Source organism: Malus domestica, chromosome 12 (assembly GCF_042453785.1).
Source record: "Malus domestica chromosome 12, GDT2T_hap1".
Classification (NCBI taxonomy): domain Eukaryota; kingdom Viridiplantae; phylum Streptophyta; class Magnoliopsida; order Rosales; family Rosaceae; genus Malus; species Malus domestica.
This window is the reverse complement of record NC_091672.1, coordinates 3,837,901-3,857,430: the sequence shown is the minus strand read 5'-3', so window position 1 is coordinate 3,857,430 and position 19,530 is coordinate 3,837,901. Positions and strand designations below refer to the sequence as shown.

General features: G+C 43.0%; 4 protein-coding genes across 5 annotated transcripts; 3 read left to right on the top strand and 1 right to left on the bottom strand.

The window, feature by feature from the left end:
- Positions 1-25: 25 nt before the first annotated feature.
- Positions 26-1,584, top strand: LOC103449518 (protein SEEDLING LETHAL 1, chloroplastic). Its single transcript, XM_008388842.4, has one exon. It carries the CDS (start codon positions 541-543, stop codon positions 1,540-1,542), a length of 1,002 nt encoding a protein of 333 aa, XP_008387064.2. The 5' UTR covers positions 26-540; the 3' UTR covers positions 1,543-1,584.
- A 2,091-nt stretch (positions 1,585-3,675) lies between these two features.
- Positions 3,676-8,665, top strand: LOC103449517 (transcription factor E2FA). The gene is made up of 14 exons (XM_008388841.4): positions 3,676-4,180; positions 4,973-5,159; positions 5,390-5,437; positions 5,542-5,627; positions 5,753-5,841; positions 5,946-6,000; positions 6,276-6,328; positions 6,414-6,464; positions 6,583-6,631; positions 6,717-6,782; positions 6,875-6,951; positions 7,121-7,352; positions 7,812-7,878; positions 8,004-8,665. The coding sequence occupies exons 1-14, from the start codon at positions 3,968-3,970 to the stop codon at positions 8,138-8,140; spliced, it is 1,410 nt and encodes a 469-aa protein (XP_008387063.2). The 5' UTR covers positions 3,676-3,967; the 3' UTR covers positions 8,141-8,665.
- An 822-nt stretch (positions 8,666-9,487) lies between these two features.
- LOC103449515 (uncharacterized) lies at positions 9,488-11,137 on the top strand. The gene is made up of 2 exons (XM_008388839.4): positions 9,488-10,512; positions 10,640-11,137. Exon 1 carries the CDS (start codon positions 9,488-9,490, stop codon positions 10,037-10,039), a length of 552 nt encoding a protein of 183 aa, XP_008387061.1. The 3' UTR covers positions 10,040-10,512; positions 10,640-11,137.
- On the bottom strand, positions 10,103-12,493 carry LOC103449516 (putative HVA22-like protein g). 2 transcript variants are annotated; one of them, XM_070809593.1, is made up of 7 exons: positions 12,211-12,493; positions 12,016-12,093; positions 11,795-11,893; positions 11,467-11,523; positions 11,301-11,364; positions 10,744-10,959; positions 10,103-10,505 (listed from the first exon to the last, which is right to left on the bottom strand). In XM_070809593.1, the coding sequence occupies exons 2-7, from the start codon at positions 12,045-12,047 to the stop codon at positions 10,344-10,346; spliced, it is 630 nt and encodes a 209-aa protein (XP_070665694.1). In that variant the 5' UTR covers positions 12,048-12,093; positions 12,211-12,493; the 3' UTR covers positions 10,103-10,343. The 2 variants fall into 2 exon arrangements, with proteins under 2 accessions (XP_070665694.1, XP_070665692.1); XM_070809591.1 differs by having other exon boundaries at positions 10,622-10,959; positions 12,211-12,482.
- Positions 12,494-19,530: the final 7,037 nt, after the last annotated feature.

The window sequence follows — 19,530 nt, the reverse complement described above, 5'->3', positions numbered from 1 at the left end:
CACTTGTATTAACACATATAGAAATAATTTGATGAGTGATATCGAGATAATTTTTTTAGTGTTGTCAATGCAACTTGTCGAGATATGCCTAGCAAACATTACAGCAAACACAAAAAAAACTCGTATCAAACATTCAAAGAGTCATTAGAACAAGTGTTTTTCAAACCCGAACCACCTTAGTCTCAATGTTCATTTGCCAATACTTACAAGGAACATACACAGAAGAAAGATAAACCTCGTCCCATATAAGTGTCTCCCCTAAAGCTAGGCTCATTTGTGCCTATCTACGTGATTTTAGGCTCAGTTACTCCGGGCTGGTCAGATTAGTCTGGACTCGGGTAGTATTCATTTTCTTAACCCGGCCCATTTGTGTTGGATTACTGATTTCTCCCTATACCCCTCACCAATCACAATCTCCACAATGCCATTGTTTGGAGCATTTTAAGCCTTATCTTCTTCATTCCCCCTTTTTCCCCCAAACCAAAGCTCTTCAGTCCTCAGCCATGACCAGCTGCGCCCAAACAACAACCAACCAACCAAATGCACGAAACCCACTTCCTCTCCACCGCCATCGCCGCCACCAAACAACCCCGTTTCTCCTCCATTCCCAATCCCATTCCCAAACCCCAATCCCCCTCCTCCTCTCATCATGACATCCACTCCTTTCCGCCGCCGAAGAAAACCCCCCACTTCCCAATCATCTCCTCCTCCAAAACCACGGCCTCCCTCAAACCCCCACCAACCACCGCCACCCCCCACTCCGACTTCCAAGAAAAAGTCCTCTACCTCGACTCCATCGGCCTCGACTTCTTCTCCCTAATCAACCACCACCCTCCGATCCTCTCCTCCCCTCTCTCCCACATCAAATCCACCGTCCACTTCCTCCTCACCTCCATCGGCTTCACCTCCCCAGAATTCCGCCGCCTCATCGGCATGTGCCCCGAAATCCTCTCCTCCCGAGTCGCCGAAATCGCCCCAATCCTCACCTTCCTCCTCCGCGAAGCCCACGTCAACGGCTCCGATCTCCGCCGCGTCATCAACCGCCGCCCCAGACTCCTCGCTTGCAGCGTCAAAACACGCCTCCGCCCCACCCTCTACTTCCTCCAGAGCATTGGTATTTCCCAAGTTAACAAACACACCTCCCTCCTCTCCTGCAGCGTGGAAGACAAGCTCCTGCCCCGAATCGACTACCTCGAAAAAATCGGCTTCTCCCACCGCGACGCGCTGTCGATGTTCCGGCGGTTCCCGCAGCTGTTCTGCTACAGCATCGAGCAGAACTTCGAGCCGAAATTCGATTACTTCGTGGTGGAGATGGGGAGGGGGATGAAGGAGCTGACGGAGTTCCCGCACTACTTCTCGTTCAGCTTGGAGAATCGGATTCGGCCGCGGCACCAGCGGTGCGTGGAGAAAGGGGTCTGTTTTCCGCTGCCGGTGTTGTTAAAGACGAGTGAGGCAAAGTTTCGCGACCGGTTGGAGTTTTGTTGTAATTCTTCCATCCCTTTTAGGAGTTCTCCTTTATGGGGTACAAATTCGATTGATTGAGAAAATTGAAAATATACAAGGCCAATTTCCAATTTTAACTAATTTACTCGTTAATATGAGTTTTTCGGAATGCTAATGACAATTTTCGTTAAATACCTTATTTGATTTTGGGTGAAACTGCGGAGATTTCTCGGGTTTAGGGGAGGTTTAGAAAATAATTTTGGAGACTTGATCTGTTATACGTTGTACAATGATAATAGTGGTATCATAAAGACATGATTCATAATGAGAATGTGTTTTTTGGTAGTAGTTACATCAATTGGTTACAAAGTTTGTTCTCATGATTGTTAAGGGTAATAGATCGCATAGTCAACAGCCCAAGTGCTTTAGTGAATTATCTTCAAGCTCAACCTTGATACGATATAAGGACATGTCCTTCGATAAAAAGAGGTCATTATTCCTCTATCAAGAAACTCAGGCCTTTAAATTCTCATTCATTATTTAGCTCAAACTTAAATATCAAAGAGTCTTTGCCTCGTACATCACTGATGTAACAAGTTCAAGCCAATTTATTCATTTTTGTTGAATAATGCAATTTCATATTGGAAATTTGAAAGAAAATATTACTACTTATAAATGAATGGTTTCGCTACTAATAACGAGACATCTGACAAGATCATTCTCATTGTGAACAAGACCCTGACTCGATCGTTCCAATTGTGAACAAGACTCTGACCTGACAATTCTGATTGACGACGAATTGTTATTGCTTGAGGAAAAAAGAAGGTTGCCAATGTAGAATTGGTTGGAGAATGCAATCTCACATCAGAAACTTGACATTATGTTTACTACTTGTTCATGAATGATTCCACTACTAATAACACCCATGCCTTTTATGATAAAATCTAACACCTGCAAGTGGTGACTAGTAGTGGACGGGCATCCCGACTCTAAAATCTTAACATTTCTTAATTTCAGAAACACTCAAATAATTTTACGTTCATGTGAAATTCATTTCCCACATTATTCACTCTTCGTAAATTAGAAGGAGAACAATACAGTATAATTATTTTTGGCACGTGTCATGGACCCAGTAGTAGTAGCACCAAAGTTATATATGTCCGTTGTGGTTAGCTGAAGTTAGGGTTGGAGGAGATGCGAGAGACGGTGAGAAATGAGCCGTCAAATAATCAGAAAATTTTGTTTAAAGCCAAATAAAGGCGCGGATCGGCGATTCTCCTTGTAATTTTCGTTTGTTGTCTTTTCTTCTAGCACGTCGTAGTTTTGCCCCATAGTTTTGGTATAATTCGAAACTGACCATTCAATATACTATTTTTCTAAAGATTCCACGCCGTTTGGTGCGTTTTACTTTTTCTTTTTCATTCCATTGGTATAAATATAAGAACATATTTTGGGATTACTCCATTTATGTTGGTCTTTTTGGACCTATTTATTTGGGTACTTCAACTAATTTTTAATTTTGGGCATCATAAATACATCGATTGCAAAACTTGTAAAGAGGTATAATATTTAAACGTAGTTTCTTGTACCTTATTGTAGTATAATTGCCGCTCTTGTATTAATTTTAATCATATCTCTTCTATTTGGTTCTTAATTAGAATATTACAAATAAATATGTGAAACATTTCTTTGTCTGGTGAAACAATAATAGAATTCGGAAACTTACCCATAGGAGTGCATGAAACCCGTGAAAGGGGTATTTCTTACGTTCGACACGACTTGAAAAGATATTTAATGCATCTTTATATTTTTAAAAATTACTCTAGTTGTAAATTTAATACACCACTTTTGAACATGAAACGTAACGTTCTTACTAAAAATATGTATGCATTTGATTCCTATTATTGCATTTGCATAAACCAAATGGGGAAGTGAAAAAAAAATGGTATTCCCTCGTCTACATTTTCCAATTATTTCCAAACAACAAAAAGAAGCAAGTGACATTTTACAACAGTAGAAAGAAGTTGAGTTTTTATATAATGGTGTGGGTTCAAATCCTGTCGATAACTAATCTAACATTTAATCTAACAAAATCAAACGTTTGACAAAAAAAAAAACAATAAAAAGAAAGGTTTCCATTCTCGCAGGGTCAGAACAGAAATACACAAGTTTCAGGGGTGGAAAATAGGAAAAAAAGTTGACAAATTAATATTTTTCGCCGTGTTCCCTCCACATCTGTCCGAAACAAAAAATTCCCTCCCTTCCCTCGTTTTCTGCTAGCTCTTCCCCTAACTCCCACAACTCACTTTCCCTCTCTAACCCTCACTTTCTCTCTCTAACCCCCCCTCTCTCTCTTTCTCTCTCTACCCCTCTCGATCCCATTTCGCCTCCCCATAAACCCTAAACCCCCGCCCTCGCTCAGATTCTCTCCGATTCCCCAAAACCTAAAGATCCACCTCTCTCCTTCTCCGATCGTCTCTCGGTAAACGGAGACCGCCGCTAGTTCGAGCCGGTCGATCCCTCTATGTCCGGCTGCGCTCAAGCTCCCAACCGCCAACCAGCGCCGGCGACGGCACCCACAGGCGGCGGCGCCCAGATCCTGCCGCCGTTGAGGCGTCACCTCGCGTTCGAGTCCACAAAGCCGCAGCCGTTCCCTCCCGACAATTACCACCGATTCGCGGGCGGTGCTCGCAGAGCTGGAGACCAAGAACCTGAAGCTATTTATGTTCGATCTCCTGTGAGTTGTTGTCATTTCCATGGATATCTGTGTGTTAATCTCACTGCGTTGGTTTGTTTGGGTGAATTGCGTTGTAATTGTTCAAAGAATTGAGGGTAATTCTGGTGATTCTGATTGGTTTTGTTGTTTAGGGTTTTGTATGAGATTGGAAACAATTTGTAATTAGAAGATTTGGATTAGCTCATAAATGTTATTTTTAGGTCATAAGCTAATATTGTTCACTTACTACTAAGATAGTGCTTCTTAAGATATTTTGTAATTTGGTGGACTTCTGAAAATATTTATACTTATGTTGTAAATTTGCAAGCTTGGCTAACCAAAATTGCAATTGTTAGTTGTAACCGGAAAAAAAGCCGACAATTGTAAGTCTAGTGCATAATGCAACTTGTCAAGGTGAAGTATTGTGATAAAGGTCGGCGATGAGGGGAGGACTGAGAAATGATATGGTGTTGATGTGCATCACACTTAACTGTGTTGCCTAATCTGGAGTGAAGGTACTGATTTGAAAGTAGACTTTCAAGTTGTAGTATTTGGCTCCTTTTTAGAATCAATTGTTTCTCGTGGCATGTGTTGGTTTCTTCATTGGGTGTGTAAATTAATATTATAAAAGTGTAATTGGGTATAATGACTAGTGGTTCCACTCTCCGTCCTCCATTTCATCTAGATTGATTTGCAGTGTTCATCTCGTCGATATATAGTTCATTATGTAGCATATTTTAACTAGTATGGTTGCTAAGTCGCCATATGCCTAATTTTTAATAAGAATTCTTTAACTTTGCTGCTGTTTTTCAGCAACTTACTCGGAAGGACACCAATGAAGTTGAGTACAGTGATTGGACCTGCAGTCCTGGAAATACTAATATTATTCAGACTCCCCTTCAGACTCCTCCAATGTCTACAAAAGGGGGAAGGGTAAACAATAGGTCAAAGGCTTCCAAGGGAGGTAGATCTGGACCTCAGACTCCTGTGTCAAATGTTGGTGAGTCTTCTTGTCTCTTCAATTTTTGCTTTATCTCTACCATTTTTGGCCTAACTTCGATGAATCACTAAGATGAGCTTCAGATGCAGCTGTCCACGTGAAAGAGGCTGCATAGCATCGTTGATAATAACAAAGTCTTCTTTCTCCCTGGATAAAAACAAATAGAATTCTCGACTATCTTGTTCCGTTCATATTGAGAATCTTATTGGATAGCTTCTGTCAACATGCAGGTTCCCCTTCTACTCCAGCCGGAAGCTGTCGTTATGACAGTTCCTTAGGTAATCTGAGCATGAGTTTTCTTCTCTTTGACATTTGTGGTTTTTAGAGTTCACAAGGCTGCCATATGGTGTCACTTGGAGATAACTGTGCTCAAATTTTCCAGGTCTGTTGACAAAAAAGTTCATCAATTTGATTAAGCGTGCAGAGGATGGAATTCTTGATCTAAACAAAGCAGCGGAAACTTTGGAGGTAATCATTTTCTGTCAGAGTGTATATACATACACACTAACACAAATTATCTGTAATACATACACACTAACACAAATTATCTGTATTTGGTGGTGTACTGATTGATGGTTTTACAAATGACACAGGTTCAGAAGAGGCGGATATATGACATTACAAATGTTTTGGAAGGAATAGGTCTCATTGAAAAGAAGCTGAAGAACAGGATACGTTGGAAGTAATCTTTGATAGTTTATTCTTAAATTTCCTTTAATTTTCAAGTTCTAATAAGATTTGGAACACATGGAAACTTACTCAAGGATGTGTTAAATGATTGATTAGGGGATTTGATGCTTCAATGCCAGGAGAGTTGGATGGTGATCTCTCTATATTACAGGTATTTCAATGTTGCAAGTTCTTGTAATGCAAAGTTCAGGAACCTATTTATTTATTAATTTTATTGTCCTTTGAATTGTCATGAGCATGGATTGTCTGTAGTACACAAAATTGCTGAACTCATGTTCACATGTTCACATAATGTTTCTTTATTTAGAGATTAACAATTTCATCTGTCTTAGATTGCTATGAAAAGCATGGTGTTAAAAAAATACTTTGACAATTTAGTAGCTTTGTGAAGGAAGATAAAAGCCTAAGTTGTGGTATATCCTGCAGGCAGAAGTTGAAAATCTATCCTTACAAGAGCGCAGATTAGATGACCGAATAAGGTATATGCAATTAATTTTCTTTTTGGAATTCAACTTCACCGTTTTGAAACTATTGAAAAGTGCTGACGCCTTCACCCTTGTGCAGAGAGATGCAAGAAAAGTTGAGGGATTTGAGCGAAGATGAAAACAACCGAAAGTAATGTCTAGTCCATTAACTTTTTCAGATAATTTTTGTCCTTCTTCTTTATGTTTATATTGTTAATCACTTGCTTCTATGTATACAAATACGTTCTTATCTTCAACTCTTACTCTAGGTGGCTTTTTGTGACTGAAGATGACATTAAGGGCCTACCTTGCTTCCACGTGTGTTCCATGCATCACTTCTAACACTGATTTCTACGATGGTTTAGTGTTTTCCATTATGTTAATTGCGCCTTTTCTTTTCCAGAATGAAACCCTGATAGCAATCAAAGCTCCACATGGAACCACCTTGGAAGTCCCAGATCCTGATGAAGTAAGTCAAACATAAATTTCTCTTAGAAGGTACATGTTTTATATGCATTCTCTCTTTAATTAATATTGAGTTCTTCCTTCAATATGCACCAGGCTGTTGACTATCTACAGAGGAGATACAGGATAATACTTAGAAGCACAATGGGACCCATTGATGTCTACCTTGTCAGGTATTGTTTCCTTTTTCTTCTTTTGTGAACGAAATATCTTTATACATTTGAGTAGGGTACTCTCCCTTTTTGTTTTGCATGTTTTGTGGATTATTGATGATAAGAATATCTGTGTTGGTTTGTATTTATTTACTTGTTTGTTGTTTTGTGTGTATTATTTGGTGTTTAGTCAATTTGAGGAAAAGTTTGAGGATGTGCATGGAGCTGAGCCACCTGTGAGCTGCCCAATGGCTTCTGGTTCTGGGTCCAGTGAACACCCAATAACAGAAGTGGTAACTGTTGAAAGCAGTGGGAAGGAAATTGAGCCTTGGCTGCAACAGGCTCATCACACGTGCTCTGATTTAAACGCTTCTCAGGAGTTTGCTGGGGGAATGATGAAGATCGTTCCTTCTGATGTTGATGTAAGTATAGTTGTTCTGACTGATATGTTTTCTTAGCTGCAAAGGTAAAAGAGAAAAACATCATTTCCAACACTGAAAGTCAACTTTTGAAAACGATAAGCGTTTTAGTGTAGCTTGCATATAAGTCTCAGATTTGAAGCTTGTTAACTGGACTACTTATCACCTAATTGATGTGAAGGTGCAACATAAGATGTGCATTTTTATTTGTTTGTATGATGATATCGGAAAGCTGTGCAAAATATAGTAAGACTTGTTACGTGGATACTTTTGTCCGACCTTTCAGTTACCTATGGATTTGAGCTATATGCTTGCAACCTCTGCCAGAAAAATAGAGCACACAGAGTTCCATATGCTCTTGTAAAAGATTTTTCAGAACCATGTATACTCTCAACAACATATACATTGACATAATATTTAGTTTCTTGCTTATACTATATATCTTTTTTGTTATTGTTACAGAATGATGCAGACTACTGGCTTTTGTCTGATGCCGAAGTTAGCATTACAGATATGTGGAGGACGGATTGTATCCTTTTTCAAAATTGTTCCACCTTTTTCTTTTCACTCTCTTCCCACTCTTGCGGTTTTCTTTTCAATTAAATTATTGTTTCTCTGTGTGAATGATCAATTCCTTCACTATGACAACTATAGCTGGTGTTGGATGGAATGGGACAGACATTCTTCATGCTGACTTTGGAGTGACTGATGTTAGTACACCAAGGCCACAAACTCCGCCATCTAGGGTTGTTGAAGTCCCATCTCATGCAGTTAACTTCGCTCAAAGGTGAATCTTCGTTTGTGTAACGGGGTATCTGTAGAAATTTCGTGTATCTACCATCAGTGGTCTTCCATCTGTGTCAAGTATTGCTAGGAGATGCAACACGGGCGAAGCATTTGGAAGAAGCTGACGGATGACTAGCTGGGAACTATTGTTATACTGTACAGTTCAGTATGTCCTTGACCGCTGTTGTAGGAATAAAGAGTTCATCGTAAAACTGTAGAAGCTGCGGATATTCAGCAAGGAGCGAAACATTGAGGGATGGCACGTCCAATAATGGTAGGCGACTCTACATACGGGAGAATAGTAATGCTGAATCTGGCTGTATGATGCATGCTCATTCATTAATGTATGCACACACCATGAGGGGGTTCTGTTTGGAATCCTTGTCTGTAAATGCTGTGATTTTAAACATGTCGCAGAGGACTGGCGTGCCGGATATTGTTAAGGCAGCAAAGGTTTTCTGGTCCTGAGTTCTATCTGATTTTAATGTTAGACGGCTAAAACATATACAATTGCCAACATCTTTTATCAACTCTCTTTTTGGTCGAAGGTGCATTTCATTCGAAACATTTTTGTGAAAAAATATCGTCGAAAACTTCTATATGCCCATTTTGGTATACTCCATTATTTAGAAATTATATGCGTACGACGTTTATCAATAGCATAGCGAAATGTTGTGCTACTGAAATGATATCCGCTAGTGTTATTTAAGGTTTAGTTCCTTTTAGAAAAATAATGGACGCCTTGTACGTATAAGAATTGTTCCATAAGTTTATAAGCGTCACTTCCATCATATAATTGAGTTTAGTTGTTGACTACACTCCGTGTGTTCTCAGCTTCCTATATTTGAAGTTTCAAGTTCAAATTCTCCGATGTTAATATAAATTATTTTGAAATGCACTCACTTCCCTTGTAACGTAGGTAATGTTATAATTGTTGATGATTGAATTATTGATTAACGTACATATTTTTTATAACATATTAGTTAGTTTAAAAATTTGGTACAAATTTTTTATTTAACTCGCATTATCCATTTAATTTATATGGTTCATTTTCCCCTTTTTTTAGTCGAAATATTCCCGTTATCAGAGACGCGGGCTAACCACCAGTCCAAAAAAAAAGGGGATAAATTGAGCGCAGCGCAGGCTCGTCCGGGTGGCGGGCCGCAAACGACAATTTTTCAAAAACAAAAAAGAAGAGTGTTTGTTTTGCGCGTGAAGACAAAAACGACGTTTGTTTTAGGCCAATTATTGCCAAAACGCAACCGCCGTGAACCCAAACCGCGTTTCACGTTCCACCCTCGCTCTCTCTCTCACACATTTTGTTCTTCCGCTTTGCTTTCAGCTGCTCTACTATGGACGATTCAACCGTACTCAGCCCACACCCGGCGACCCCACTACTCTCGTCGGGGAAGCTCCGCGGCAGAAACTCTATCTGCACATCCGTGGTGGTCCCCGCCAAACTCAGCCTGCTTTCCGCCACCACCACTCCTACCTCATCTACCAAGCTCCAGCGCCTCCACAACTCCAGCCTCCCCGCCCAAAACGGCTGCGTTTCGGGCCCAGAGCCACTCCAACTGGACCTGGAGCTCCTCTCCCTCAAGAGCTCCAAATCCTACACTTCTCTCAGAGACCTGCTCCCCTCCTCCGCCGCCGTGAATTCCCCCACCGTTGCCTCCGCCAACAACTCCGGCTACGAAATCTCCATTCGCAACCGCCTCGTTAAGCAGGCCGCCTGGGCCTACCTCCAGCCCATGTCCTCCACCTCCGGCCCATCTGGCCCAAACTTCCTCCGCCGCCTCTGCCTCAAGCTCTCCCCCTGCCTCTCCTTCTTCACCCACTGCGTCGTCCCCTTCCTCTCCCAAGCCCTCCGCCGCACACTCCGCTGCATCGGACTCGCCACCTAACACAATCTGCCACTTTTTGTCATCTGTATATATTATAATTTTTTTACTCAAAAGGAAACAAAATTGAATGAAAGAATTTGAATTTATATACGAATTCAGAGTTCGATCAATCAATCAATCGATTGCTGTTTCTGGGATTTGTACAATTTCTGTTTCTCCTTTTTTGTTTTTCTTTTGTGATCACATTCTAATCTGTCACTGGATTGGCTTGGAAGGCCTGAGCCGGAGCTTCTCGGTCAGCTCGTCAACCCGCCCACCATCTGTTTGATGTCGGGACTGAACCACCTTTGGGGACCTCGGAGGCTCAGACATGGCGCCGGTTGACTGTGGCGGCTCTGCCATTGGGTGTTGCTGGTGGGGATTCTGGCGGCCACTTGTTCTTTCCGCTCGGTTTGCGAAGCGGCACGTTTGGCCGCTGCGGTGCTGGCGCTGTGGCATCCTGCTGATCATCATCGAATGTCTGCGACTGTGAGGTTGGTTCAAAAAATCAATCAAACAAAAACAATGAATTTTCAGTAACCCCTTTCCCAGAAAAATTCAAATCTTCGTTTTTGTGCACGAGAGAAATTGTTTCTTGCTCACATGGCATGCATGAACCAGGTGAATGAACGATTGGATGGGCGATCAAGGATTCTGATGCATACTATACTTCGATCGATGCTAGAAAAACCCGAGAAGTGTATTGCATTGTAAATGTGGCCTACCTCGGTGGTGGTTTTGGCGGCGAAGTTTGTGGAGTTAGCAGCCAAGTACTGAAGGGCTTGGAGGAAAGCAGTGTGGCCGTATTGGGCGCAGTTCTGCCAGTAGAAAACAGTCAAATCCCAGGCTCTTGCTCTCATCTCAAGCAACTTCCTGTCTATGTCTGTCTCATGCTTTGCTACATATGGCCTCAGGAAGGTCTTGTACACAAACCCAGTTCCCTACAACCACATTTCAAATGTCATTCCAATGAATCAATTGAAAATTTGTACAACCGTGTTTATGTTGTCAGACTGTCCATGCGGATTCTAAATGCTGACGGACAAATGTAAGTCTAGCGCAAATATATGCACATTTCAAATGGTATTCCAATGAATCAAACTGAATATTTGTATAACAGGATATGTTGTCAACTGTGAATATAGATCACTAATTAGGTTAAGTGTTGCTTGAATGTTGACGGAATGTATGTTTGGTTATTTTCTAATTCACAGTCTGCCAACATAAATCTAGGGCAACGTTACGTGAATTTGATCAACCGCTCGAAATATGGGTTTCTTACCTGGGTCTTTGGATACCATAGGTAGATGAAAAGGGCCACCTTCCCCTCACCATACATGGGCAACCTTCACATTTTTTTCACAAGAGTAACTTAATATGGGTCACAATATTACAAATGAATGCTGAAATGATGAAAAATGAGTTTATAGTTAGAGAGTGACTTGTACCATGATATGAATACATCTCCAACCCTCTCAAGAACTGTAAGCATTGCCACAATTATCCTGTAAAAACGACATGTCGTTATTGCGTATTCAATTGGACTTTGGACATGTTATTATCCAAAGTTAATGACACCATTTAAACAACCATTAAACAAATTATTGGTTGAATTGCTACCAAGAAGATAACCCCATATGGGGAAAGACCTGGGGACGTTAATGTGGTGGTATCTCAAACCTATCACGCATCATTACGTGTTATAACTTTCTCACATAACGTCGCATGATTGGTTGGAAATACTGTCACATTGATGTAGAGAGGGTGCTTACGTACCAATATTGACACCAAAAGCGGAGTTCTTCAATCTCAACTCTGTTCTTCTCCACGGTTTTATAACACTCAAATGCTGGGTATGCATACCCAAGAGACAATCTACACACCCCCAACCAACAAAACCAATATTAAAAAAAACAACCCAAATACAAAATCAAAGGTAAAGTCGAAGATCAAGATTCAAAAACTGGATTAACATTAATGACAGAACATTAACATACATAAGAATTCTGGTAAGCAAGCTTCCCAACATCTTTTGATTCCTTCACATCAAATACCACCACACACAAATTATATCCCTGCAACGCGAAACTAAATTATAAATTCGACCCCGAAATTGCATCACTTGGAAGCCCGAAAGAAAAGAGAATTTCAAGATTTCAGAGAGACGGACAAGCGATGATTGATCGAGTTACCTTCTCGTTGAGAAGGAGTCCAAAAGGAAAAAATGAGAGTCCGGGCGGAGAGCCAGAACCAAAATTGCCCACCATGCGAGGAGTTCCAACTAACCAGCAAGAAGGAAGGGATTAATAATATTCTTTGAGGAGAAATGGGGTTTTATTTAATCTCTGGTTCTGTGAAGGAAAATGTGTTTTGAGGAGAGAGAAACAAGAGAGAGAGAGACACACACACACAAATTCGCAGGGAGTTTGAGACGGGAAGAAATTGCCAAGTTTCTAATATGTTCTATCTTTGTCTATGTATCGATTGCTGTATATATATATATATATACACACACACTATGGAGTTTTGGGCAGTTAAGTTGTTAATCCACAACAGGATTAGATTAGATTAATATATGAGAGACGAACAGAGGTGTGGATTTTAAAAGAAAAAGAAAAATTAGAGGATTTCTTGCGATGGACGCCTCCTTACGATTTTATGCGAAATTCTGTGAGGAGGAAGGGACTTCTCGGGAATCGTCGTCAATGTCGGTACCCAGTCACCAAGGCGTAGGCATGTGTTCGACTTTGCTTATTTATAACTGTGTCTTGGCATCCGTTGTTCTACTTTAAAAATAAATAAATAAAAAAAATAAAATTTGGTTTTTCTGTTTGATATTTTGTTTTAACAATTAAGAACAGAGAATTCCACTAAACTAAAATGAAAAGAAAGATAAATAGACGGAGGGATGAGCGTTTAGAAAGAAGTAACATAGTCTTTGTTTAAAAGAATTTCTATTTTTTAGGTAAAAATGAGACTAGTTGTGGGGCTGTTATGCATCAGATTTTAACGATTCGAACTGTTTTCATTCATAGATTATTTAATCCGAAACTATTTACTCATTTGATTGACATAATGAAATTTCAAAATTTATTTGAACATAATATTCATCAATTTCTTTGAACTCAATTAGATGTCTCAAGCATTTTCGATTTAGTTAATATTTTGCAAGAATGATATATAGAGTGCAACTTGAAGAATAGACAGTTCGGATAATTGAAATTCATCCCATTATCCATTTAAATTTCAATTTATTACAAAATCGTCTAAAATAATAATCTATGTATATAATCGAAGAAGAATAAGAGTATGGTGAAACATTCAAAAATGTCATTGTAAATTCATTAAGTCTATCCGTATGCAAATGCATACGTGACAAAAAAGATTTTGTCACGTATGGATACGTATAACTACTTTTAGTTTTAAGTATTTTGTTTTCCTCAAAACTATGATTGTAAATTTATTAAAGTCCAACAAATATTTCAAAAAATAGTACGAATTTGTTGCGACGTTGCTTATGATGATAAATCTTTAAAATAAGAGTTGTGTGAAGTAAACTTAAGATAAGGAGTTGTGTGAAGTAAACTTAAGATTAAGAGTTGTGTGAAGTAAACTTAAAATGAAGAGTTAAGAGAAGCGTATAAAGCAATGGAGTTTAATTGAGTTATACGAACCATATTCGTATTTAGTGAACTATTTTATTTTATAGAAAACTTCATTTTAATCCTTAAAAAAGATGAGTTTTAGATTATAACCATATGTAAGATTAAAATCCAATTTTAGTCCCTAGCACATTTAATCATATCATTTATTAGTTGTATTTTGATGTTTTATTTTATCCTTTTATTTTTATTTTAATGTATTAATTACATTTAAATTTAATTTTTATTTCATTCATCATAATATATTTTAATGTCTACATTTAGGCAACTAATTTTTTTATAATATATATTCCAATAACAATTTTGTATGTTCTTTATTTAGGTACATTAATACATTTGAATATTTTGGTATATCCATCGGTACAAACATGTAGTTACATTGATTCAATATAATGCATTTCGGTCAATATAATGTATTTCGTTATGTACACTTTGGTACACACATTTGAGTATTGACTTTTTGGTACATTAATTCAATTATTATATTTTGGTACTGTTGACCCTAGAAATTACAAAGCCTACGTGGTGCGCAGGCCGAATATATTCTAAGCTAACTACGTCCTTCGGTGATTGCGGGGCGTGCCAACTCGTCGACCGAGGCTCGGCCGAGGAGTAAATTTGATGATGCTGCGTTGGGTCGCGCTACTGACTTCTGCGTCTTGCGATTGCGGCCGAGAAAGGAACGCGTCTCGGCCTCTTGGGTTCTCGAGCCTGAAGACAAGGCTGCTATTTCTTACAAAGTTCACGAACCGAATTCGGCTTACAATGTGCCGAATGTAATAACTGTAACACCTCACCTCGCCGAGAAGGCTAATGAGATGACCTCGACCAACAAGGATTCAAAAACCCTTCTCGACCGAGACTTGGATAGGCAATCGACCGTTCTCGCCGCAGTGCTGTTGATGCCAACGGAAGATACTGCGAGACCGACCGACTCTACGGTGACAGAGCTATCTATGCCGACTTAAGATATCACCGGTTGCTTCCACAGTGCTGTTGATGCCAACGGAAGATGTGTCAGCGAAAAAGGAAAAGAAAAAGATCTCAAGTTGTGAGAGTTTGCGCAGGGCAATTTTTGTGTTGATTTGCAGTAGCCTTTTTCATTGCTGAATGTCTTGTATTTATAGTAGCAGAACACCGAGCCCGAGTTCCAATCCTATTCGAACTAGGTTTCCCTCTCCGGATTAACATTACCTCGATCAGTCCTATCTCTGCTAGGACTACGAATCTAGTCCTTAACTGAGCCGGATTCGCCTTCTAGTTTTACTGATCTCGTCGAGGGTCCCTATTGTATTAGGACTCGACTTGCACTCTGATTTAACCGACCTAGGCCTAGAAGCCCATGAGCTGAACGCCCCATGACCCTCTCGCCGTACGTCTTCCCGAGCCGAAAGTGATTCCTCCCTCGGCCCAAACTGTTATTTTGGGCCCAAACATTGCCCCCTCGCTTCTGAGGTCCTCGGCCTAAAACCTTCGGCCGAGTTTCGGCCTTGAAGAAGCGAATCTACCACTCAGGATCCCAATACCCGAGTTCCAAGGCGCATTTATTGAACACGATCGCACGATCTTGATCCTGCTAAACCACTCGCCACGTGGCCTCCTCCAACATGGCCAATCCCCGATAATGACGTCTGAAGCGTGCGCCTGCCCGAACCGTCTTGCCATTATGACCACTATCTCAATCCGCGAGCCATTACATCAGTCCGTGAGCCCACCTGTCATCGTGCAGGCGTCGAACCGTCTTTCGTCATTAACTTCGCCGTCACACGCGATCGTGCGCCCCCAAAACCTAAAACCGTCGGTCTTCTCAACCGCATTTCCCAAATGTTCATCATGATCAACGATTCCTCCGGTCGATTTTGCCCTTTGTTTTGAATTTCGAACGATTGCTCTTCCCCCCCATAACTCTATAAATACCGAAATTCCCTCATTTGTACTTTTACGCTCTCAAACTTCCTGAAATCCTCTGCCATTGATTTCTAGTGCATTTCTCCTATTCCAAGTCTTCGTTTTTAAATCCCCAACCCAGACAACCCTTTTACTCCGTGCCTCTTTCACACAATGGCATCCTTCATCTCCAAGCTTTCCAGGGAATGTGACCAACACCAGAAGATTGTTGATCGGAGCTCGATCAAGACCATCCGGTTTGAAAACGACATGAGCACCCAATACCAAATCCTGGGTCCTCTCTTCAAGGCTACAATTCCGCCGACTATCATCGGCCTTCTCCAGGAGCACTGCCTAACACCCTTACTTCAAGGGTTTGAATGGTCGCGATGGGATGCGGCTAAACCCCAGGGCTCCTGGCCCTCGACGACCACATCCTGGGCAGCCTGGGTCGTTCGAATGGAACGACTCTTCGGCGAGCAATGGAAGGCCCTTGGCATCTACGACGCCATTCTCCTTTCGTCTATGGAAATCGTCCCCGACAAGGAGTTTCTCCAAGCCGCACTGTGCTTCTGGTGCTCGGCCACCAACACGATGGTCCTTCCTCTGGGTCCCATTGGTCCCACCGTCCTGGATATCACTGCCATTCTGGGGACTTCGGCGACCGGGATCCCTGTCGACGCGACCCTCTCTGGGCATCCGTCGAATATCGACCTGAAAACGCTATTCGACCGTCGGGCCTTCGAGACCTTGAACCGTGACGGTCATATCCCGTCGAAGGAAGATATTCAGAAGCTCCACAAGAACTTCTGCAATTACAACACCCTCTATCTTCACTTCGCCGGCCGAGGAGAAGAGGACCTGCGAGAGGGAGAGCATGAAGCCTTCCTCTTCTACTGGTACAACAAATACGTTTGTTGTACCAAGTCAAACAAGTGTTTGGTCGAGAACATGCCGATAGCCGAAGCCCTGGCTAGTGGTCACGTCTTGGCACTGAGTTCCAATATTCTCGCCCAACTTTTCCGCTGCCTGGCCGAGGCGACCTTTCACAAGGTCGACCCACACCAGAATGGTCCTCTCTGGGTCTTCCAGCTCTGGTTGCAGGTATACTTCGCCTCCCTTCGGCCGGCCATAGCTGAATTCTCACCAACAGAGGCGCTTGGACCTCAACTGGCCTCTCGACCGACACCTCCCCATCAAGCCGAAGAGGTATTTCGGTACCTCTTTGCTCTCGACGACTTCTCCAACGACGAGTTCCTAATATGTCGTCGTCGAGACTATCCTTCCTCCATCAGGCTGCCTACCTCCCCATGGAGCGCGGAAGAGGACGCCGATCTTCGTCAGACCTGGGGGTCGTTTGTGCTTGCTCGCGACCTCCCTCTCGGCTGTGATGGGAAACGGTCAGGTTGGGAAGTATATCATCCGAACTTCCTTGCCCGACAGCTCGGCTACCTTCAGGGCTGCCCTATCCCCCTTCTTTCCTCCCGAACGGTCCTAAGCCGTGGACGCGAACCTCGTTCCTCTGAGAAGGAGTGTAGAACCGTCGTGAGGGAGTTCCAAGAGCACTGCCAAAGATTCCGGCTTCGACCAGCCACCCCAGAAACTCATTACACCGACACTTTCGGTGAGTGGTGGGAAAATTACACCCAAGAGTTCTTTAGTGCGCCGGTCGAAGATGTGGTGAGCAGACTCTTCGGCGACCGACCTAAGAAGGCCTCGGCCCCTCATACTCAAGGTACCTGTTCCATTTTCCTCCTTTCCATCAACCTTGCATATTGATTTGCCTCACTGAATTGTCTTTATCCTTTTAGGTAGTCGGCCTTTGAGAAAGACGGAGGCAGTTGCCGCTGCTACGGCCGGGAAAAAATCGGTCGTGGCTCAAAAGGACAAACCCGCTGGTAGGGCCGTGCTGATCAAACGGCCTCGCCAAGAGGCCGGGCCGGCTATCGAGCCTTCCCCGCCTGCCAAGCAGGTCAAACAACTGGCGAAGAAAGGTGCACGGGAGATCCACGTTATCTCCAACCACACGACGACTCCCAGTGCTTCCCCTTCTCCCGCCGCCGGCCATTCTGGGGTCAAGAAACAGCCGGCTTCGGCCATAGAGACGGCCCCAGCGCGGCCTGCCTCTGTGGCCGGCGAATCAGTTGTACCTCGCTCTGTCGAGAAGGCACCTGTCTCACAACAGGCGGCTCCTACGACCGAGGGAACCTCTCCCAAGAATCCAAAGCCCACGGTCTTCGTGTTGGAAGAGAGTGAGGGGAGCGACGAGGTCCCGCTGGCGCGTCGTCCTCATACTCGTCAACAACCTCCTCCAGTATCCGAGATGGCGGTTCAAACTGGCCCCTCCTCGGCTAATCGTGGCAAGCGCACGGTCGAGGAACCGACCCCGGTGGCCGAACCTATCGTTCCTTCTCAGGACCAGGACGTCCCTGCCTCCACTGAAGCAGCTGCACCAGTCGGCCCATCGGCAGCCGACCGTGGCAAACGGCTGCTCGAGGAACCCGAGGCCACGGCGGAATCGCCGGTCCATCCTCAAGACCAAGGCTTCCACATTCCTCCACAGGAGGTTACCTCGGTTTTTGTAAGTACCTTCAATTTTCCTCCTGATTGCTTTTCTGCTTTAGAATTCTAAACAAGGAAAAACTAAATGTCAGGTGCCTGTACATTCTTTTCACCGTCAATTCTATGCGCCGAAGGGCGTTATCTATATTTCCTGGCCGCCTCAGTGGCCATCAAACGTAGATAACCTCCATCGGCCGCGTGAAGTGAGAAGCAATCTGAGACACTGGGCTCGGCCATTGAGTTCTTTAGGTTCGAGCAACGACCCTGGGGACATGGCCGAGGTCTCCTATCGGCAGGTTAAAAACGACACCTTCTTGCTATTCTTGTCATGACTTCCTTTAAGCTTAACCTTGTCTATTCGCGCAGGCTTCATGGGAGGTTGAATTCAAGGCTCTCCTCTCCAGCACGACTGCAGAGTCCGGTCCTTCGGCCGCTCCGACTGAGGCTGCCGATTCAAGCGCCCTAGCCCAGTTGCGAGAAGTCCTGTCGCTCTCATCATCGCAAGTACTTGAGCGCAACGGTCTTGATCTGCTCGGCGTGTGTCTGAACGACCTTGGAGCCGACGGTCGCCTAAGCGGAGATGCCATTGTTCGGGCATCGTCTGCCTTGGAGCGCGTTCGGGAGACATTTAGCATCTTCCAGACTGCTCTGAAGGCCGAACAGGACCTACAAGCCGCCATGGCCGTTCAAGACACCCTCCGTCCGAAGATTGACGATCTACGGGCAAAAGGAGAAGCGTTAGCTGAGCTCGACCGTCAGATGGCCGAACTAGCAAAACGCCGGTCGATCATTGCTTCTGAGCTTGCGAGGGACTTCGAGTCAGGCGGGAAGGATCGCCTAATTGAGTATGCGGCGGCCAAAAAACGGGTCGAGCGCCTGAGGCTGGACAAAAAGAATCGGCAAGCCGAAGTCATCATGGCCGACGTGCGGTGGTTGGAGTTGAAAGCTCTGCTCAGCACTCTTCTTCCCTCGTCTCCTTGAATGTATTCGATCTACTCATTTTTGTAATACCTGTCAATTTTAATGGAATGACTTTTTCTACAACAATTTTTTTATTCACGCATTTCCCATGTGACCGGATAGTATTTCTTCAAGAACTTCCCATTAATTGGTAATTTGTGAACTACTCCAGTCCGGTCTTTAAGATGATACGCCCCTTTGCCGTATACCTTATGCACAATGAACAGCCCTTCCCAATTCGGCGACCACTTGCCGAACCTAGGATCTTTTATTCCTACGGGCAACACCGTTTGCCACACCAATTCACCCTCGCCGAACGTTTTCTGTCGTACCTTTTGATTATAGGCTCGCTCGGCAATCTGTTTCTGTGCCACCAGTAAGTTATAAGCGTCAAGTCGCGCCTCTTCCAAATCTTCTAGTTCCTGTCTCATGGACTGATTA